This window comes from Zophobas morio, unplaced genomic scaffold (assembly GCF_036711695.1).
Source record: "Zophobas morio isolate AGI-343-1 ecotype UQ-CSIRO unplaced genomic scaffold, CSIRO_AGI_Zmor_V1 ptg000024l, whole genome shotgun sequence".
Classification (NCBI taxonomy): domain Eukaryota; kingdom Metazoa; phylum Arthropoda; class Insecta; order Coleoptera; family Tenebrionidae; genus Zophobas; species Zophobas morio.
This window is the reverse complement of record NW_026972129.1, coordinates 3,467,353-3,491,494: the sequence shown is the minus strand read 5'-3', so window position 1 is coordinate 3,491,494 and position 24,142 is coordinate 3,467,353. Positions and strand designations below refer to the sequence as shown.

The following is a 24,142-nucleotide window of genomic DNA, read 5'->3' as shown; positions in this document are numbered from 1 at the left end:
TCCAAAATAAAAAGTTTTTGAAGTTGGTGGGTGTTCAGTTTTGTTACGAACGCGAAAAAAACTTTTTATGCGACTCGTGAGTAAAGTGTTTTTTTTATTACTCGGCGGATTTGCGCACTCGCCTTCGGCTCGTGCGGCAAATTGTCCTTCTAGTCAATAAAATACACTTTGCTCACTAGTTGCATAAATAACTATTATTAAAGGAGGAATTTTGACATTGATTTGACACAAAGTAGTAGTTAATGCGACGAATTTTTTATTAAAATTCAGATAATAATCAATCCTTCTTCCAAATAAGTACCTTTGAAATCAAATCGTACGTCAAACAATGCATTAACTCGGCGTCACTTGATGTCCCGTAGCCGAGACATCGCTCGAGCTAAAAAAAATGTACCTCGTTATCAAGTGCTTCTTCTTCAGTATCATAATTAATCTACTACTTTGCTGTTGTTCAATTTTAAAATCTACATCAATACAAAAAAATCGCATATTTAAAATTTCAATAGACTGTGTAGACAAATTTTTTTAGAAGAAATTTAAAAGCTAGTACATCTAATACGTGTACATTGTTAAAACCAGTAGCGTTTGGTTGTATTACTATTAAAAAAATAAGACAAAATTTTGAATGGTTTTCGAAATGAGTAATAATAAAAAACCAAAAAATGCTATTTGACATGAAAATTCAAAAAATAGTGCGATTTACTATGAAATTTTAATATATAAAAATCGAGTATTATCACAAATAAATGTCCCTGCAGGGCAGATGTCTTTTATATGTGTACCTAGATTTTATTCCACATCGTATATATCTCCCACGGTTTATCTACAACTTTACACTTCTTTCCTTCTTGGAGTGCGGGTCGGCTTTATTTCCTTATTCCCTGTGAGTCTTGGTGAACAATTTTCTACTTTTTGCCACACTATCAAGTTGACAACTTTACTATCTCAATTCTTCATTCTCATCTTTAATGAGTTCTGCTTTTAACTGATTACTGAACGTAACGTTAACTGGGTACCCAACTGTAATTTCGGAGAACTTTTGATCATTTATGCCCACTGCAAGACGGTCTCTTATCAGTTCGTTTTTTTAATGTCTTAGATATTCTTGTGCAGTTTCGCCCTCCTTTTGTCTGTGCATATGGAATTTTACACGTACATATATTATGTTTGTTGTTCCTGTAAATTTATTACCAAAGAACTCTTTTAACTCTCTGTATATTGAGACATCTGTTTCTGTGCACTAATGGCGTTCTAAAAATTTGATTACTTTAGCGCGCATACACCACATATAACAAAAGAGAATTTATCTGAGAGCTTTCACATGTCGTTTTATCTCCGTGGCTTGTCTGTACCGTTCAAAGTGTGTTCTCCAAGTTTTCCAATCATCTTGGTTGAAAAAGAATCTATCAAGTGTAGGCATTGTGTTAATAATGGTGCTATTATTAACCACAATTTCGTCGTCACAATTTTAAGGACTCTTCTTTAACCTGTTGTAGTTCTTAAACGATCAGCATTGTCTTTACCTCGTGATTTAGCAAGGTTTAACTGAAAAACACGTTGGTACAATTTTCCTTTGTATTTTAAGACTTACTGTAAGTTTCGACACCCAACACCACCCTTAAGCTCCGTGTCCTCTTGAGAGAAATATTTCCGAGATTAGCCCGTACAACTGTGGTCGGGCCTGCCCTCAAGTGGATAAGTAAAACTTCATCTACGTAAGTCCCGAGAGCACCTCTCACAACCGTCTACATGTTTCACTGTAATAATATCTGAATTAATTGCACTGACAGAACTCTGAAATATGGAATGGCAAATTAATACTAATGACAAACAATAAAAAATTGGTTGAAGGTTATTTCGACAGAACTTTCCTAGACCCTGAACTAAAACAGAAGAAATCCAACTTTTTGATTGACATATAAGATTTAATTTTGCGAATTTTACTTTTTTTATGATAACCCTTGTAAGTAATATGTATGTAATATGAAAGTAAAAGTAAAAAAGTTACGGTGCTTACAATAGCTAGTATTCAGTTTTGCAATTTTTGATTTAACCAATAAAATAAATTGACTCAGTCATTAATTTTTTTAAGACACCCTGTATAAACTTTGCACATTTGAGATAGGATTTATTCAGCAATATTTTGAGGTGACGTCATCAATTTTTTAGGGGAGAAGCGCAAATACATTTTGATCAAAAATTTACCATGCCTATGATAACTTTAAAACATCTCCAAGATTTCAAAGCATTCGCTTTTGTACACTGCCCCGCAAAATTAACGCAAAATTTTGGTCCCTAATTCGCAATTATTAAATCAAATATAGAAATTCTAGAATAAAAATCGACAAAACCAACAAACTAATAATAATTTGGAACCAAATTGCAAGCAACCAAAAAATAACATCTTATTTGATAATGCTTCAAACGTCGCTCAGTTAGATTTATTAACGTGTATTGCCTCCTGGAGCATTGATAACAGCTCGTATACTGTTAATCACATTTCTAACTTGATCAGGGAGGGTGCTCTAATGCTTTAATTCTTTTTCCCACCATGTCCCATAAATGCTCGATGGGATTGAGGTCCAGACTTCGTGCAGGCCAGTTCATACGTACGATTTCCACTTGTAAAAATTTAAAATTTTGCGTTAATTTTGCAGGGCAGTGTAGTTCCTGATTAAATCAATAAAATAAATTCACGCATTCATTATTTTTTTTTGAGTCAGCCTGTATACATATACAAATCCAAAAAATATTAATAAAATGATAAAATACAAGTACAGACTCATCATATTCTGTACTATAGCCCCTAGAAATATATAGTATCGTCATCCATTGTTGTACGAGTGGAGCAAATGCAGTTGATAACGCAAAAAATTCCACTGGTTTGGAACCAAATTTTGTCAGCAGAGAGTTGACAGAGCGTAAACTGTTGTTATCACGTGGTCTTGACGTGCACGCAAGGTCCCTTTATATCTATGCCTTTATAGTCACTATTAAGGAACTTTGGCGTGCACGTTATTCTTGTTTAAAGTCACTTAATTGTCAATTAGTATAATTAATTATTAAATAAGATTGTATCGATTAAATTTTATATTTTATTAATAACTATTTATCTAATCAACACATTTTTCGAATTTCATTCAAATTAAAAATCCAAATTTTGTATATAAACTACAAACTTTAAATCCAACATAAAACCATTTTAAATTTCGCGGTCTGCAAAATGTTGTGTGATAACCCAAGCTTCCCGCCTTAAATTGGCAGGTGAAAAAAATTGAAAGCCCGCGAAAAATTTAAAATTTCAAAATTTGGCCTTGGCTGTGATCGTCTAACAAAATGGAACCTAGGTTGTGTTTTTTTTTAATGTCGAGAAGACATTTTTTCATACAAGTGAGCATACACTGCGTGCGAGTAGAGAGCGCAAGAAATAAGAGACAGAATTTTTGGGAGGGGCTAAAAATCGCACCCCTCTCTAGGAGGAAAAGAAACTACGGGCGAGGGCGACTCGTGACTTGCCATCATGCCCCCTATGGTTTATTCACCCACACATAATACATCGCAAATGAAACACATAAAAATATCACAGAAAGAGACAACCGCGAGTTGACAGACATACACATACGAGAAACCGAATAAGTGCAAACACCCTACGTTTATGTTTTTGAATCAATGCAAATGTCTGAATATCACAAATTTAATAGAAACAAAGGAAAATTTGAATTAAAGTAACTGGATGCAAATACACAAGTTATTACAGGCGTGTGGCGGCAAATTTAAAATTATGGCAGTCAACAAGGGCACAATAAAAATTCCCATAGGGGCGCTCTAGCATAAGCGGAGTTTGGGGCTACCGGTCGGGGCTGTTCTCCCCCGCGACGATGATTCTATCTACCGTCACAGATCCGCAGTTGGGTCTCGACTATTGGACCAAGTCAACAGCGTTACAACATCACGACCGCCCCTGAATTCTATACAAACCTGCACCTTTTGTGCAGATGGCGCGATATATCTCGCCAGCCCGACTACGAACCGCGCACTTCGCTTCTGCCACGTATTTCGGTGTTATTTACCGCAATTTCACTTTAAATGTTCAATTTCTTATAACTCTGATGTTAACGACAACTGAACAAGTATCAAAGTTTCAAAAAGAGCAATAAGCAACAATTAAATTCGCCATTGTGAAATATTAAACAACAAATAATTCTTATGTGAGATTAAAATTGGACATCAGATAATTTATATGATGGAAACATTCATCAACGAAATATTTACAAAACAAAACTTAGCAAAAATTTATAAAAACAAAAGATCTGGAGTAAAATAAACTTGTGCAAATAAAAATATTATGTGAGGTTAAAAGTGCAGAGCACGAAATTTACGTTCAATTAAAATTATACAACAAAGAAAATTACTGAGGTTAAAATTGTGAGATAGAGGAATATTGTATGAGGTGAAAATTGCAAAGCTAACAAAATTGTCATGAGATTAATATTTGCCACACTTTATCACCGATTCAAACAAAGAGTTTACATTATGTCAAATTATGCCATGATCCAAGTGATTGGTCACATAAAAAAACAATTTACTTTGAGAGCTTATAATATCGTGAACTGGTTGTCCCAAACAAAACACATAATAAATAAACACAAAAATATCCAGTCATCGTTGCGAGGAATAAGCGTCTCGGTGATGTAAATTTTAACGTTGCGAGGAAACGCCTCGGTGATGTAATTTTTAACATTGCGAGGAAATGCCTCGGTAATGTAATCAATCTTTAACGTTGCGAGGAACTACCTCGGTGATGTAATCAATCTTTACCGTTGCAAGGAAATGCCTCGGTGATGTAATCAATCTTTACCGTTGCGAGGAAATACCTCGGTGACGGAATGAGCATAACGATGCTAATAAAGATGATAACTGTCTAATGGAAGAAATTATTTTAACCCCCGTCAGTTCACGATATGAATTAGTTAATTGAGCTGCCGTAAATGTAATATTAGCAATCTTGTGTGAAAAATTAAGAAGTGTCATAATGTAACACTTACGTATATGCATCCAGAAACCTCATGCGTAATTAAACAAACAAAGGTGTTATCCTGACTAAGTGAATTTCATTAATTTCCTACTAAGTATCTGTTTAAATAAATCTAATGTCTGTTAAATTGTGTTAGAAACAGTTAACGACTTAAAACCCTAACCTGATCGGTGAATTTACAAACAATAAAACAAATTTACAGCACGTGTATCGTCGGTCTCGAAAATTTATACTTGTTCCTATTAAAAAGCCACAAGAATTAGCTGCGCGTATTGGGGGAAACTGTGACTTCATCGTTATGATTAATTTACGTTAAACAAAGGCTTCCTCCATTTTATTAACTACCAAAACAACTAATTGAACCTAGCTACTTACAGCGCTATGTTACAGCGTCTTTTCACCGTGCATCAAAACGTCACCAAACCAAAAACAACAATGACGCATCACGCTTTCACCATCCTATTCGCCATGCCACTCGCTTGTCAAGTCCAACTACCGTTCTCTAACCAAACATGCAGAACTACCAACTACCCTGAAGCACTAACGTGCACATGGTTGCCTATGTTTAACAGTTTTTGATTGAATTTTTTTTCTCAAATTTCCAATTATTCAAATGTGATTTCGCGCAGCTGTTAATTAATTTCAGCGCGAAAATTGGATTCAAATTCGGTCACCACAGTTGTTTTATAATTTTGATTTTTTTTTTCCAATAATCTGAACGTTTTGGGTAAAAACTCAATACGGAGTCGTAAACTACATGTGTAGGACTATGTTATAGCATACAATATAAAAACCATTTACTATGTGCAATTTTAAAGTGACGTCATCACATTATTGGTGGGGATGAAAAACATTTTGTATGCTGATTTCACTTCACCAAAGAAGTAAGTAGTCAAAAATTTATTGACAAATTTTTATTAAACAAGAAGATACTAATTTTGCTATCTCACTGAGATTTTTTACCAATGCCAATTGTGGGTAGAAGACTTTCCATTTAAATTTTCGATATTTATCGATCAAATTCAACCTTTATTCTACATTGCCTTTAAAACGAGTCGCTACCTTTGTCCCTTATAGGGTTTTCAATCAGGGGCGGCTTGTCCTATGAGGCAGGTGAGGCAGTGCCTCATCAATGAATTTTACGTCTTATTAGGATTTTTATTATTTTTTACCGACACATTTCGGCCAATAATTTGTGTCTTTTTTCTAAAATTTTAAAAATAAATATGGAAAATTATATTCTTATTTTTATCTCGGTAGATACTCGTTGCTCCCTTTATTAAACAGCGCGCTTAAACACTCGACAAAACCTGTATTTTGTGACGCGAATGAGGCAGACTCGAAGCTTGCCTCTACAGCAGATATAGAAATCATGTCGTTAATAGGCAAGCAACCTGCAATACACTCATAAGCGGTATGAGTTGAAAAAATTGGTCTAAAGAGTTTAAACAGTACTTCCGTCGCTGTCGGAAACGTGACGACTGCATGCCTATTATGTTTTTTTTTTTCGCAGTAGATTTCAAAGAATTCGGTTTTGTAGTTCCTGAGTAAACCAATAAAATAAATATCCGCATTCATTTTTTTTTGAGTCGCCCGGTATATGCAAATTCAAAAAATATGAATGTAATGATAAATTACAAGTACAGACTCATCATTTTTTGTATATTCTTATAGATTTATTCAGCAAATTTTTGAGCTGACGTCATCAGTTTTTTGGAGAAAATAACCAAATATATTTTGACTAAAAATGTATTATGCTCTTTATAACCTTAAAACATCTGCAAGATTTCAAAACATTCGGATCTGTAGTTCCTGATTAAATCAATAAAATACATTTACGCATTCATTAATTTTTTTGGGCCACCCTGTATATGCAAATCCAAAAAATATGAATGGAATGGTAAATCACAAGAAGACACTCATCATATTTTGTACAGTTTAGATAGGATTTATTCAGTAAACTTTCCAGCTGACGTCATCAATTTTTTGGAGGGGGTAAGCAAATATATTTTGACTAAACACTTATTATGCTCTTTATAACCTTAAAACATCTGCAAGATTTCAAAGCATTCGGTTTTGTAGTTCCTGGTTAACTCAATAAAATAAATTCACGCATTCATTAAATTTTTTGAGTTACCCTGTATATGCAAATCGAAAAAATTTGAATGGAATGATAAATCACAAGAAGAGACTCACCATATTTTGTACATTTTAGATAGGATTTATTCAGCAAAATTTTGTGGTGACGTCATAAATTTTTTAGGGGGGACGACCAAATACATTTTGATCAAAAATTTACAATGCTTATGATAATTTTAAAACATCTTCAAGATTTCAATTTATTTTATCGATTTAATCAGGAATTACAAAACCGAATGCTTTGAAATCTTGGAGATATTTTAAAGTTATCATAAGCATGGTAAACTTTTGTTCAAAATGTATTTGTTCATCCCCCCTAAAAAAATTGATGACGTCACCCCTAAATTTTGCTGAATAAATCCTATCTAAAATGGAAAAAATATGATGAGTTTGTACTTGTGATTTATTATTCCATTCATATTTTTTAGATTTGCTTAAAAGGTATCTCAAAAAAATTAATGAAGTCAATTTATTTTATTGATTAAATTAAAGGCAACACTTATTATTAGTATTATATTGGACCAACCCAATTTGGTAGACACAAAATTTTGTAAAGTAAAAACTCGGTTGAAACATAAGAATAGCACGCTTATTTACATTTACTTTAACATTACAGACGTGCATTTGTTTTGTGCGCTGACTACGTTCCGCGAATGTGGTATAGACATGTTTATAATCAACCAATTGTGAATTCCACCGTCAAAAATTAAAATAAAACCCAATGTTGTATGTAATAAGCAATAAAAATTTCTAGACGACCATCGGTTTTGTTTACAGTTTCTGTTTGACTCTGACGTATGCTATGTTACGCTTGTCGTCTTAAATTAAGAATGCTTATACATAAACGATTTTCATTTGCCTCTCCTAGTACACGCCGGCGCCGTATACGTGAGTAAATTGTTTCGTTATTTTATTGATTATTACAAATTAATATTCAAAACGACCCAATTCATTTTCCCGAAAATTCGGGAATACAATAATTGTATTCTTAGTATTACACTACATCTATCCCAACTGATATACGTGTCCTTGCAAAAATGTTGAATACGTCATCGCAATTTTTTTTTAAATTCCCACTACAAAAATGTAATGAGAAAAAAAATACAATAGGCATGCAGTCGTCAAGTTTCCGACAGCGAGGGAAGTACTGTCTAAACTCTTTAGACCAATTTTTCTACATTCTATTCCTTACAATGTCCTTACTTATACCGACATTGACTGAAATACGAATAAATGTAAAAATGTACAGTTTAAATAATTTCCACACTACATGATCGTTTTCCGAGTTGGAACCGTGTAAATTGAGTTTTTGGGCTCAACATTTCGCACACTTTCGTAAGTGGCATCTTCAGGAACAGGGTTAAGAATAAGGCAAAAGAGCCCGGTAACTCAGGATGTCAACCATACCAGAGGTGAAACTCAAGAGTTTACTCAATTTACACGGTTCCAACCCGGAAAACGAGCATGTATTGATTCCGATCGTGGAAGCCTCCGAAATTAATTTCCACAGTCCCCCTTGAACATAAATTTTTATATTCTGACGAATCCAAGTTTTTCAGTATGCAGGCGATGACTGTCTTTAAGCAATGGCTTGGTTAGGACATCAGCAAACGATTGTCTTCGACAGCCCTTTGCAACTTGCCCCATGTCTCTTTGGCTGTCGTGGTTTCCTGGGTATGAACGTAATTTATCGGTCGACTGCGAAGATGATTTTTGACCTCGCTTTAACTTCTTTCTTTGCATCGGTTGTGTACGCTTCAATAGCTTTTATACAACCCCAAAAACCCTCGTGTTCAAGTTAGGCTTGCATCCTACACTTCCATGTGCTACCTCTTTTTTTCTCCTACTCAGTAGCAAATGACAAGAAAAATGCAACGTTGGGTTCTAAGGTATAAACTAACAGACCTGTAAGCTCCTCTGTACTTAAGATATGAATTTCGAATTAAAAAAAAACTGTTTAATGTCTTTAGCTGTGACAGACAATTCTAATGTTAACAAAATGAGCTATGATGATAGTTTGAATTAAAAATTTGTCGAAAGTTGTTTCGACCGAACTTCCCTCGCTCCTGAAATACAATGATAATTTTTTTTGAGTCACCCTGTATATGCAAATCCTACAAATATTAATGGAATGATAAATTAAAAGTACAGACTCGTCATATTTTGTACATTTTATATAGGATTTATTTGGCAAACTTTTCAGCTGACGTCATCGATTTTTTGGAGGGAATAAGCAAATATACATATTTTGACTAAAAATTTAATATGATCTTTATAACCTTAAAACATCTACAAGATTTCAAAGCATTCGGTTTTGTAGATTACAAATTAAATATCAAAATGTTGTTTCCTAATTTTGATTTTTTTTCCAAAAATCTGGACGTTTCGGGTAAACTCTCAATTCGGAGTCATAAAGTACATGTGCAAGACTATGTTATTTTATAGAATTTAGGACTTAATTACTATGTACAATTTTGAAGTGACGTCATCACATTAATGGTGTGGATAATTAGACAAATTTTGGTTAGAGTTTTACGATCTACATGATATACCTAATATAAATACAAAATTTTACAACAATCGGCCGAGTACTTTCGGAGATTATCTGTCTAATAAAACTCCGGGACAGCAGACAGACGATCAGACAGGCAGACAGACAGACAGACAGACGGACAGACGGACAGACAGACGGATAGACGGACAGACAGACGGACAGATAGACGAACGGACAGACGGAAACCAGAGACCTATTTCTTCGTCCTCTAGGGGTCATGATAGGTTGAGAAAATGCAAAAGTAGAGAGTCGGCCGACGGACTCGATTATAATACTTCCTTTGCTTACGCTCGGGACGTAAAAAGGCATCTAATGAACCATTTGGTGTTAACACCGACGAAAAACTTTTGGGGCGTGACGTCACAAATTAATCACGTTCCACTTAAAATTGCTGCATATAACTCGAAAACTACTGGTTTTAGAAAAACACGGCTTTCGTTATTATTTTAAATAATCTATTTTACTTGTTTTTATTTTACCAAATTTTCACCACTTTAATTTGTTAACTTCAGTAAACCTAAGTAAGCTGGGGGCAATATTTAATAGAATACAAAAATGTGAATTATCTTATTTTTTTCACCCCCACCTTGTCACTAGGTAGTTGACGATTGCGTTGAAATTTGAAGTATTCGTGAATAAATATGTATATGTATATGAATGATAACAAATAAACTTCAGGATGTTGGTAGAAATCGTCAAACAGCATTTATCTATTCCAGTTGTCCTAAAAAATGTATGCCACTAAATTTCAGAGTTTATTTTTATATTGAATAAATTAAGAATTGCAAAACTGAATACATTGAAATCTTGTAGACTTTTTAAAGTTATTGTAAACATGGTAAATTATTCATCACAATATATTTATTTATTACCCCCAAAAAAGTTGATGACGTCATCTCAAAATTTTTACCGAATAAATTCTACCTAAAATGTGCAAAATATGCTAAGTTTTTAGTTGTGATTTATCATTGCGTTCATATTTTTTAGATTTGCTTAAACAGGTGGCTCAAAAATATTAATGAATGAGTCAATTTATTTAATTGATTACCTCCATTTTCGCAGAAAATTTTGGGAATTCAGTAGTATTATTTTTAGTATTACACTGCACCAATCCAAGTTGACATACGTGTCCTTGCAAAAATCTTGATGACGTCATCACAAATGTTTCATTGTATAAAAATATCTCCTTTAGCTGCGAGGGAAGTACTGTCGAATCAACTTTCGACCAATTTTTTAAGTAAAAATTTAGTACTGACTTAGGGGTTACACATCATTTACTGTAACTTATTGATTCTTCTTCTCCAAAAAGTTGATAACAATAACTTATTAAGTAATAAGTGTTTATTGAAAGATGCGCACAAAGATCCGTACTATATTTTTTAATCGTACATAGTTTCACTTTTTATAATTTTTGTTTAGGATGTTTAAAAAAATAAGAGGGTTAGTAAGTTATTTTATTGATTATATGAGAACCAATTTCTCTAAAATTGTGGAAATACAATAATAAATAAAATAAAGATCATGCCACATTGAAACATAATTCTTAAATTTATTGAAAATTCGAAAATATTTTTTTAACACACGGACACACGCTCTTATATTATCCATTATAATGGTCACGAGTGATGGTTATGAGTTTATAAACATGGCGTTCGATAGATTTAACAAGATTGATGAGATGATGCACGTCTAAATTATCCCAAACTTCTAAAAACTTCTTGGAAGTCCGAAATGGTTGCCTGCTACTGTTTAACGTCCTTAGATGTATATTTATTTTAGGCTCGGATCACGGTAGAAGTTTAATAAATAGTATTTTTATTTTCGAACCATCCTTGGCTGCCCCAAATAAAACAAATATGGTCTCAAATGGCATTCCAACAGTTCTTGACATAGTTTCGAATGCATTTTATTGGAAATAATGGCAAGAGTGGTAGTTCGTAAACTACTAAAAACACCCCAGATGTTCATACTACCATCTCCAGAAACGTGCAGAAATATCATAATTCATAAGCCGTCTGAAATATCGTAATTTTATTCAGCAGAAAATATTGTGGTTGACCGTTTTTCGTTTGGTATTTGCGTTTCTCCAGCCCACTGACGCCGCTTTTCAACATGTTATTTTGTTAAGGGCAATTCTTTCTTATTCTAGCCAGTGTTATGTTTTTATTGTTGTTCATCGATTTAAAAATAGCACATTTTGAACCTGTACGCTGCATTTTTTTTATATAAAATTCGTTACTACATAGGTACTCTTCCAGTCTTGTTTCCTATTGCAGTAAAATTGAACTCCTGCTCGTGATAAGTTTAAATTTTCCCCGTTTTCGTATTCATTTAAATTGTTGCTTTTTTTACACCGGTAAATTTAAAATAAAAAAACTGTATATTTAATACTTATTTATACACCAAATGAGTTAAGCACATTTTTATTCATCGAGAAGAACGTTTAACTGCAGAGCGAGTAGACTAGTCCTTCGAGTGAATAATATGGTTAAACTCGCGTGGTTGTATTTTTATTTTTTTATTTTTTATTTTATTTTATTAATTACGTCCCCCAACAGGCACTGAGGCCCAATTACAGGGGAACGGGACATACACGTTACACCCAGAGCCATGGCGGGAATCGAACCCACGACCCAAGGTGTAGCGGGCAAGCATGATGCTAACTAGCCCACCCCGGGTCCTCTTGTATGCAATATATTATTCAATTTTGATGAAATAGCACTTCAATGAATTAAAAATTTAATTTTACAAAAATTGAACCAAAAAAATCAAGTTTGTGTCGGGCACGATTTGGTGTCGCAGTAAACCTTTCAGTGAAAATTGTAAACAACTTGCATTCTACGAAAACTGCTAAAAATAAATGAAAATCTTGATAAGCCAGACGTTTATGTCCCCAAAGCTGTTTTTTTTTTAATTATTTTTTTGTGAGTGATTTAAAAATCTACAAGGTTTCTATAAATAATTCTGGGTTGAAATAGATCATGGAAGCGTGTCGCCTATCACTTTATGTGGACTTAAATAAATGCTCAAGGACGACAAATACTACACGCATCTGTATAACTGGTTGCTTACATGCTTCATATCTTATTTAAAAATAAAACTAATTCATTAATCAGATTTATTGCGGTTTTAAGAGCATAGTAAATGTTGAAAATGTTCACAATTTTGTTCAAGGCACATGTTTACTTTCTTTTAATTTCAAATCATGTTATATAACGTCCTTTCGTCAATACTTTGGACTCATTGTTCAATTTCATGTGGCAACAAGAACTCCTCACTGCCAAAGAAATGTTGTCAAAGATGTTTGCAAATTCTGCTCAAGTCGTCTCAAATCATCAACAACTTCCTCAAATACTAAAGATCTTCCACGAGATTTCCTTTTGTTGACACTGCCAGTTCGAACAAATCTGTTATTTACATCTCTAATGTGAGCCTCTAACGATGTTTCTTAAATTATTAAATCACTGTATTTGGCCAGATACTCTTACTTGACAGCGGTTACAGAATACACCCACTCTCCGTTTCCGAAGTCAGATTGCGATAACAAGACATAGCAATGAAAGTGTTTTGTTCAACAGAAGACACCATTTTCAGAGGCTTGGCTTCCTAACACAAAAACAAAATTTTCGTACGCAACCACGAAGAGTTTTGTTGTTTTGAGCTTGGATCAACGAAAATTACAATAATTCACATTTGAAAAATTGTGATAACCCAAACTTCCCACCTTTAAATTGACACTTGAAAAAAAAATGAAAAAATTTGGCCTTGGCTGTGATCGTCTAACAAAAGGAACCTACCTTGTGTTTTTTTTTTTTAATGGCGGGAAGACGTTCTTTCATACAAGTGAGCATCCACTGCGTGTGAGTCCAGAGCGCAAGAAATAATAGACAAAATTTTTGGGAGGGGGCTAAAAATCGCACCCCTTTCTAGGAGGAAAAGAAGCTGCGGGCGGGGGCGACTCGTGACGTGCCCTCAGGCTGGCCCATTGGGTCGAATCGCAATCACTTTTCAGCTCCAAAAACCCCCTACGGCTTTATTCACCCATATATAATACACCGCAAATGAAACACATAAAATTACGAAGGAAAGAGACAACCACGAGTTGACAGACATACGTATATGGGAAACCGAACAAGTGCAAAACCCTACGTTTATGTTTTCGAATCAATGCAAATATCTGAATATCACAAATTTAATAAAAACAAAGCAAAATCTGAATTAAAGTAACTGGATGCAAATACACAAGTTATTACGGGCGTGTGGCGGCAAATTTAAAATTATGGCAGTCAACAAGACCACAACAAAAATACTCATGGTTTGGGACTACCGATTGGGGCTGTTCTCCCCCACTCCCCCCCCCCACACGACGGTGATTCTATCTATCGCAAGCCTACCGCAAAGCATCTCGATCACGGACATGCCGTACTTGCAGGCCGTTACGGTCGCATTCGCAGTTGGGTCTCGGCTATGGGGTGGAAGCCGACAGCGTTACAACATCGCGATCGCCCCTGACTGTATACAAACCTTCATCTCTTGTGCAGGTGACGCGATAAATCTCACCAGCCCGACTAGGAACCACACTCCAGTTCTGCCACGTTTTCTGTGTTATTTAACCTCAATTCCGTTTTAAATGTTCAACTCCTATGATTCTGATATTAACGAGAACTGAACAACTGTTAAAGTTTCAAAAAGAGCAATAAATAACATTTAAATTCGCCATTCAATCTTGTGAAATTTTAAACAACAAATAATTCTTATGTGCAATTAAAATTGGACATCAGATAATTTATACGATAGAAACATTCATCAATAAGCGTCTCGGTGATATAAATTTTAACGTTGCGAGGAAATACCTCGTTAATGTTATCAATCTCTATGGTTGCGAGGACATGCCTTGGTGATGTAATCAATCTTTAGCGTTGCGAGGACATGCCTCGGTGGTGTAATGATGATAACGATGATAATAACAATGATGGCTGCCTAAGGGAAGAAATTATTTTAACCCCCGTCAGTTCACAGTATGAATTAGTTCATTTAACTGCCGTAAATAAAGTATTAGCAATCTTGTGTGAAGAATTAAGAAGTGTTATAATGTAACACTTACGTATATGCATCCAGAAACCTCATTCGTAATTAAACTGACTAAGTGAATTTGATGAAATCTTCTAGCAAAATTGAAAATTGATTTACGTTAAAGATAAGCTTCCTCCCTTTCATTAACCACCAAACCAACTAATTTAACCTAGCTCCTTACAGCGTCTTTTCACCATGCATCCACTATACTGAACAAAAACATAATGACCTTCGCCATGCTTTCAACATGCCGCTCTCATAACCAACTCTCTAACTAAAACCCCCTAGCGAGCTACCAACTATCAGGAAAAGAACTAAAGGTGCACAAAGCCTATGTTTAACGATTTTTTTGTTTGCATTTTTTTCTCAAATTCAAATTATTCAAATGTGATGTCGCGCCGCTGTTAATTAATTTCAGCGCGACAATTTGATTCAAATTCGGTCACCACAAAATGTTAAAACAATAAAAACGACGACTTTAAGTGGCAGGTTACAAATGACATTAATGACAAATGAGAACTCTCATAATGAGGCATAATTTCAGTGAAGCGGGATTTTTGAAATCTATGACCAACTACGCCCTTATTAGAATCATTTATAAAAATCCTGTAGCTTTATCATATAGGGGTAGGTTTTCCGGTAGTTTATGCAACTGTTTTACGAGACATAAATTTAACACTATTAACAAATGAGGTAAAATGTTTGCAAGTGATGTATTGTAATGTAATTATGGATACTACTAACACATCTTATGACGATACAATTTTTTAAATTAAATGAACTTTCTATTTGGAATCATGTTATTCTTACTTTTACGTAAAAGCCGTTACTGTAAGATAAAACGTCGTATATCATATGTTTCATAGGTGACCAAAATGCGATTATAAGCCGGTGAGACAGTATTACTCGCAATAACGTGCTCGTGATCATAGATTCTCACTCGCTTATAATATAGCATTCCTCCCACTTATAACATAAATACTATTACTTCCCGAGCATAAGCTGCTGAAATATTGTAATCGAGTTCATCGGGCGACTGGACTGTGGATAAAATACTTAGTACACAGTCCTCAGGGACAGTTTCATTCCTTTCTAGAGAAATAGTTTCTCTCTAAAGAAATGAACGTCGGTAAGACGTAAGATATATTTGCACCTTGCACCTTTCATATAAGTACATGCATATTGCATATGTGTTTTCCTCAGAAATTGTATTATATTTATAGTAGCCTGCATAGATATTGTAGCCGTCCATAGAGTCGAAATTTGCAATTAAAAATAAAATAAAACCGGCTCAAACGGAGCCGACGACGGCTTGCAAGTTCTGTCACTACGGCACGCGTCGGATCACACAGGGGTGTATTTAAGGCTGTTTGCACAAAATCTTAGGGTCACTGTAATCTTACTATTTTCTATCTACGACAAACGATTTGTCACACAGCTACGAAACCGATGATCTAGAGAAAGATGGAAGTTTGAAAATTTATTTCAACAAGTGTAATAACCGTTTGGTGCAACACAATTGGTTCAAGCAAACTAAAATATGACAGGAAACAAACAGTCCACGTGGACTAGTTTATAGGCGTGTTTGCTGCTAAGATGACTAGGTTTTTCGCTCCACCTGCCTCCGCAACGATGAATATATCATACCACAACTTGTGTACAGTGAACAGAGCTTCGATTTTACTGACGAGATCCAGCTCAGAAATTAAACAGATTATATCATAACGGAAAAAATGACATTTAATATTAAATACGTCTCTGTGCAACGTGTGCCAGAGTGATGTCAGACTTTGCAAGCCACCGTCGGCTCCGTTTGAACCGGTTTTATTTTATTTTTATTCGCAAATTTCGACTCTATGGACGGCTACAATATCTATGCAGGCTACTATATACATTTACATTTATATATGGACTACAGTTAGTAAGTACTTTTCTTCCGTGCTCTTCGGCACGTTTTGCACTGCACGGACATCGACACACACTCCTGTCCTTTATTATTATTATAGTGTAGTATAATTTCAACGTGTAACATAACTCATGCAACAATTGTAACCCGAATCAGTAATCAATCAGTCATTCCACTGTTTGTGATGTCGACAGCGGCAACATCTTCCACTATTCATAACTAAATATTTTCATTAGTTGACTGCTTCATTTTAGCCAAAACTAATTTAGAGACACTTTGTAATTATTATTTCTTATTTTCAGTGTTATCGTTTCCGGAGAACAAGCAAGGTCTAGGTTAAGAAGTTTGAATCCAGATAAAGGCAGCAACTCTGATTTATTTGGGTAAGGATATTATTTTTACATGAACAACTCGTCTGGTATAAAATATATGACCACACAAAATTCAAATTTATTTCATAGATGAATAAATATTTTTTTCTTAAATAGTTGCAGTTACGGCACTTTTCGTTGTCTTGCAATGCTAACATAATTGTATATTAATGTATTTTGCTATTTATCCACGTTTACTCAATGCATAATCTGTACCAGAAGACTTCTTTATTTCGGGGTTCTATAAAAATTTCAAATATTCAAACCTCACCACAACGTTTTTTAACTTCGCCATCGTTCTTTCAAGAAATTTGAGCGTAATCAAATTGTATTGAAAACAATTCAAAGTCTGTAGTAAAGGAAATAATGTTCAAATAATAGGAAAATTAATTGAGAGGTTTTACATTTGATTCTGATATCTTTTTGGATTTTTTGACAGAAAGCTTTAACACTGGGGACTTACTTAATGGCTACGAATTTATATGACGAATCGACTCATTTCATGATACCAAACTACTTCCATATGTAGTCTTCTATGTACTATGGCCTAACGTTTTGAGACTAACACATCTTACCGTAAAAACAACACAAACGAATACGCTAAGTATGAAGAATCAGTATTGTGTATTAGACGAAAACAAGCTGCGAACTTATGAAACGTTGATGCTTCAACAACGTATCTACAGAAACAGAAAACACAAATACAGAACTTTGAGGTCTGCAGTACATTATGTAGGTACACAATGTGAGAGAACAAGAAACTAAAAAATAAGTCAAAACGCAAATTTCAAGATGTTGTAGGATGATAATAAGACGCAAATGGAATTTTCAAATCTAAGGGACACACTATTACAGACTGAAAAAGATAGTTAAATTAAACCTCAAAGATAATTACCCAAAAGATGGAAAGACTGACGAACCAGAATTTCTCAAGTACATAACAGACGGTGAAGTTTGAGATTACAACGTACACTAATCAGAAACAAAATATTTTTTTGAGGTAAAAAACCAAAAAAAAGATCTTGTGGAAGAAAAAAAGATAAATCCGGAGTTTCCAGTAATTATTAAGAGTTTAATGTTTATCACATGACTAAACACTCATGAATGTTTAATCACTAGTATCAACAAAAATCTTTATTTAATAAATTTTGATGCATGCTATAACCCATGAGCAGTTCACCTTGACTCAGATGAAAGTAGCCTTAAAACAGAATTAAATTTTTGTTAATTACTTGTAGGGATTCTTTGTTTTTAAAATTTCCTTGTGTTACACAATTCCGATTGAAGGAAGCATACAATTGATCTCAGTTACTCTATATTATAAAAACCACTATGGCAACTTATATCTTATTAATATTGAAACAAAGAAGTTATGGTAAAAAAAGTCGTAAATAGAATACTAATGATTGGTATTCAAAAACTTAAAACTTGAAACACTATAAACTAAATCTGTCGCAAAACCGGGGCTGACAGAATTACTTTGAGTTAAATATTTTAGTACAAAACAGTACATATAGATTAAATAATGTACTTTACTAAAAATATTTCATAACATTACTAATAAATATCATCTGCACTGGTTATAATTAAGGAGAATATTTATGTATAATATTCGCTAATTTAAGAGTTAAAAATTCTATTATTTTTACAACTGTTATATTATTGCCTGACTTTTCACTTTTTAAGTTACCATTAACCACTATGCAGAATAAAAAAATATATAGGTATATAAAATTGAATATTTTCCTTCATAGAAGCAATTTTGAATAAATCATTTTTCTACGATTTTTAGAAAAGGATTAAATATGTACATATGTGTCGAAGCCTGCGGCTAAAGCAAAAATCTTATTGTTAGTTATTGCCATACAAAAAAATTAAGTAAACAACCTACATCGAATACTAATTATGGCTAGTTTGAGATTTAAAACTACATATTTCTGAGAACTTAGTACAACTCCATACTTTCAAGCGCGATTGATGTCGTTTAGTCCGGTCAAATTAGACCAAAAAATTGGGGTGAAATTACATAAATTCGCAACAAGCTGAATTTTGGTACAATTGTTCAAAGTACAATTATAAACAAAACCTGAAAGTTCCCCATCATTCCCGTGTATGGAAAAATTTTTATTCAAGGTCAAATGTCAAAAAAATGAGTTTTTCGCGATTTTCAGCAAAACGGTAAGTTTTATCATAAAAATACCTCAGACTAAAATTATAGATCATAAAATTATCTATAAAAAATGTATTTATACTTTTTTTCCTACGAGCCACCGTCTCCGAGATATAGCGGTGCAAAAAGTTATAACAGTTGTAATCGTCATAACATGCATGAGTACGCCACGTATTTTCATCTCTAGAGTTGTAGTATTATATAGTATAGGGTAAAATACTACATACACTACTTCAGCTTGCTTTAGCAATTACAATATTAAAAGACGTTGAAATTGATGACATCTTGAATGCAGATCTAATCATAAATATCGAGCGTATATTAGGAAACACTTTTTCATACAACAAAGTTTGATTGATCCTGAAGTTTAAGCAAATTTTTCGGAAGGATTTTTCACAGTTAGACATTCAGACAAATTAAGTTGTAGAACTTCAACAGATATGGTAATCGAACAGTCTATGATGAAAGCTATGAAGACAGATGTAGGTTTTGCGTTGTATGAAAAAGTGTTTTCTAATATACGCTCGATATTTATGATTAGATCTGCATTCAAGATGTCATCAATTTCAACGTCTTTTAATATTGTAATTGTTAAAGCAAGCTGAAGTAGTGTATGTAGTATTTTACCCTATACTATATAATATTACAACTCTAGAGATGAATATACGTGGCATACTCATGCATGTTTTGACGATTACAACCGTTACAACTTTGTGCACCGCTATCTCTCGGAGACGGTGGCTCGTAGGAAAAAAAGTATAAATACATTTTTTATAGATAATTTTATGATCTATAATTTTAGTCTGAGGTATTTTTATGATAAAACTTACCGTTTTGCTGAGAATCGCGAAAAACTCATTTTTTTGACATTTGACCTTGAATAAAAATTTTTCCTTACACGGGAATGATGGGGAACTTTCAGGTTTTGTTTATAATTGTATTTTGAACAATTGTACCAAAATTCAGCTTGTTGCGAATTTATGTAGCACCGAATGTCTAATTTGACCGGACTAGTTAGAAATCAAGATTTTCAAGGAATCACTATAGGTTTTTTTTTAATTAGTCGTGGAAAATAACCCTTTCCAGATATAAAATTTTTACTACTGTTTTTACATTCAAGTAATTTTTTGTCTTTGATCTGAAAACGAAAACCACGCTGTCATCTAAAACAAATATTTATACGTACCTATACTAGTAAATTAAATCATATTTTAAAAATTATTAGTTTCAACGCAGAAATATTCGTCGACCACAATTCAAATGAATTTCACTGCAGTGGTTTCCGTTCGACAGAAATAACATTGGGTAGTTTGATGTATAAATTGGTTTCTAGTTCGTTTGCAGGACAATCAGTAGAAACTAGTAATCAAAATTGATTGCAATCTCAAAGTTTTCAGGAGCAGTTAACGTTGGTGAGTGGAATACGACCTAATTGATGGAAAGGCAATTCAATATTCTTTTACTTTTCACGTTAAAATAACACACAAAAAAATAGTTGTCTTATTGTTTTGAAGGTAGCATCTTGTGTTACGTCAAATTAAGTAATTTTAAATAACTCATTTAAATTATTTTCTAAAAAATGGGCGTTGTGAACATCCGGGTCACTTCAGGCAGCAGAAAAATCACTGAATCTTTTTCTTCAAAATTAAATAACACTATGGATTTTACATCAATTTTTGTTGAAAATATGTACTTATTTTTCTAGTAAAGTGATTCGGAATATCCAAAAGCAGTAATCTGCAAGCATTGAAACTTTTCAATAAATATGTAGTTATGCTTTGGGGCATATTGGTTACCAGTTGGTAATTTGTGAAATGTATCATTTCAATGTAAGATAAATCAGTATTCATAATGTCAGTAATTTTACTAGTTTTGCATAGTTTTATTTTTATTGCCTATAATTGTCTCACATCCAGTGTGAACTCAAAGGGTCCAGCAATATATAGTTTTAAAACTATATTCATCCATGAAGAAAGCGAATATTAGTATATGTTCGGGGGGTAATTTTTAAAATTATTGACATTCATTTATTTATACGATGAAGTGATAATTAGTTGAAACTCGCGCATTTTAAAAATTCTTCCTTTCAAATTTCAGCTGATTTTAGTTTTTGAATAATGTAATTATTACTCCTTATACGAGTATGCTAATTTTACGGTGACTTTTAGCATCGTAGCTTTATTGTCTTCATAAAGAAAGTTGTACGTTTTTTCTCTGCATTTCAAAGAATCTTTTCTTTTAGCATCGTGACTAAACTTCAAAAAACGTTTCGTCCATACTCCAGTCTTTACTGATACCTTTCACGGAACAGTCTCAAAGCTCCTGATGCATTTTATTGACGCTTTTGAAAAATGTAAATTGTATAGTAGGGAAACTTGCTTTAATTACTAAGCTTAAAAATTTCTACAAGTAGTTCTGAAATCAACTATATTTGTTTATTTATTTATTTATTTATTTATTTATTTATTTATTTATTTATTTATTTATTTATTTATTTATTTATTTATTTATTTATTTATTTATTTATTTATTTATTTATTTATTTATTTATGTATTTACTTATTTACTTATTTATTTATTTATAATATTAATTTTATAATGCATGTACAACAAGTTGACAAAAACACATTGACACAAATAAATTCAACTAAATATAGTAAGCGAATGTCTACGGCCTGCAAAAAAACATAAAACAGAAATGTTGAAAACACTAATTTAAATTATTGTTTGAAAGGCGAAAGCAACTGAAACTAGACGGAACCTACCGAAAATCATTATTATATTCAAAAGAAAAAGTTACAATAATTTCGTAAAAACCCAACGGTAATGAAATATTGATAATATGATAATGCAATTATTTCATAAATTTCTTTGTGCTAATTAACTGTTCTAAATTTTAAATTTCTGTCTTCCATGATACAATGTTTGGATGTAGTGTTGTAAAGTATGCAAAAATTTCAAATTTAATTTGTTCTGTGTTACAGTCAGAAAACAGAAATAGCGGAAATGGAAACTGTACTGTGATCTAAGAAGAAAATCGAGATGAACAACACCAAATAATTTCTGAGTACGTTGGTACTGTCATCATTGCCTGAAAAAATAAACTCTTATGAATTTGGTGCATTGTTAAATAGTATCAGTGACCTACATAAGTAACATGATTATAAATAAATACATACTTTGTGCCGGATAAATTCATCACTCGTCAGAAATAGTATAGATCGAAATATTTATTCATACTGTAGATAGTCAGTCGCAAAACTCGACCGTTATAAAGTTAAACTGACTGAATGTTGTATAGGTTACAATTTTTATATGTATATCTTATGGACTGGATACTGTAGTAAAAATATTTTATCAAATCAAATGTAAACTATATGACTTTCTGTTAGTTTACATTGTTGTTGCTATAATGTTGTTGCTGTTATTGTTGATGTTTTCACGCTATAAATTATGTCAATATGTAAAAAGGTCATAAGAAATTTGAAATGTATATTTTTGTTACTCGAAAGAGATTTTTCTCAAGCAGAGGTAATTGAGTATCCGCCAATAAACCCCAACTATTTCACTTGTAACAAGGAGAAATGAAAGTAGAATTAAATTTTTATCTGCATAGTTATGCTCACAAGACTGCATTTTTCAAATAAATTTAAATATTTACGAATGTAAATCGAAGTTAATCGTCATAAATAAAATTCCATAGCTGAAATAAATATTACTAACATACGTAATAGCTATTTAAGTACATAATACATTGAAAATTTCTAATGACCACTGAATTCAACTTAATAAAGGAGTTTGTTTCAGACATCTTAATCTAAATACTTTATGTTGTTAACAGACTTTGAAAAGTGCAATAATATGCAAAAATTTTGAAATAACCGTTCATTTTATTTTAAAAAATACTTTCTACTTTAAGAACAGACTCCTTAACTAAAGTTCTTGACAGTTCAAAACTCATTTGTGTAGGAAGTTTTGAAGACGATGTTATGGCCATATCAAAGAATCCACTTTTAGAAATTACAACTGTAAAGTCACGATGAAAAGTGGACGTACCTACCTAATTTAACAAAAATATTACTATATCTATCACTTTATGAGAAGACCACTAATTTAATTCAATTTTAGCAAACGAAATAACACAAATTTTTAGAAACTGATCAGATATATTAATGAAAATGAAATATACGGTAGGTAAATATATAGTTTGATAAAACTGAACTTTACACATTTTATCACTTTTTCATGTGTCATACCTTGGTTACACAAATGGGTTTTTTTACTTTCAAGAATTAATTGATGACGTGGAACACTTTTCAGAAATTATTCGAATGAATTCAGTGTATCTAATAATTCAATACTAATTTGACATATTGAATTTATTCGTGTTTTAAAAAATGTTCCATATTCGTATATTAATACTCTAATTTTGTTATTACTACGATTAAATGTTTAATTAAGCAATATTTTGAATGTTTACAGTTTAAATATTATAATGCAATATATAAAAATATTTATATACATTTAGCTGAATATTTTAGTTGCATTTTGGTTTAGAAGTTAGTACATAATTATGTTCTTACGTATTTCAATGTTTTGTTTTATTTTTATGTATAATTTTGTAATTATTAATTAAACGAATGTAAATAAGATTGCAATAAAAATTATATTTAAACAAGTCAATAATATAGAAACAGTATAAATGTTATCAATGTAATCCGTATATATATTTCAGTAAATAAAATAAAAATAAATGTAAATGTTCTATAATAAATTTTCCTTTACTAAAATGAATGATGTTAAACTCAAACCATTAAAATAAACTACTTAACAAATAGACATAGGAAATTTCAAATTGATCTTTAAGTGATTCCATAAAATGTGATATTAAAAA

At 32.6% G+C, this 24,142-nt stretch overlaps 1 protein-coding gene across 6 annotated transcripts in view; it reads left to right on the top strand.

Annotated features, from left to right (window-relative positions):
• Nmdar2 (NMDA receptor 2) overlaps positions 1 to 23,684 on the top strand; it is a 263,323-nt gene extending 239,639 nt beyond the window's left edge. For all 6 annotated transcript variants that reach the window (XM_064063836.1, XM_064063835.1, XM_064063837.1 and 3 more), the window contains 2 exons: positions 17,010 to 17,090; positions 22,233 to 23,684. In XM_064063836.1, coding sequence (XP_063919906.1) covers positions 17,010 to 17,090; positions 22,233 to 22,272 — 121 coding nt within the window. In that variant the 3' untranslated portion in view covers positions 22,273 to 23,684. The remainder of the gene's footprint in view (positions 1 to 17,009; positions 17,091 to 22,232) is intronic.
• Positions 23,685 to 24,142: the final 458 nt, after the last annotated feature.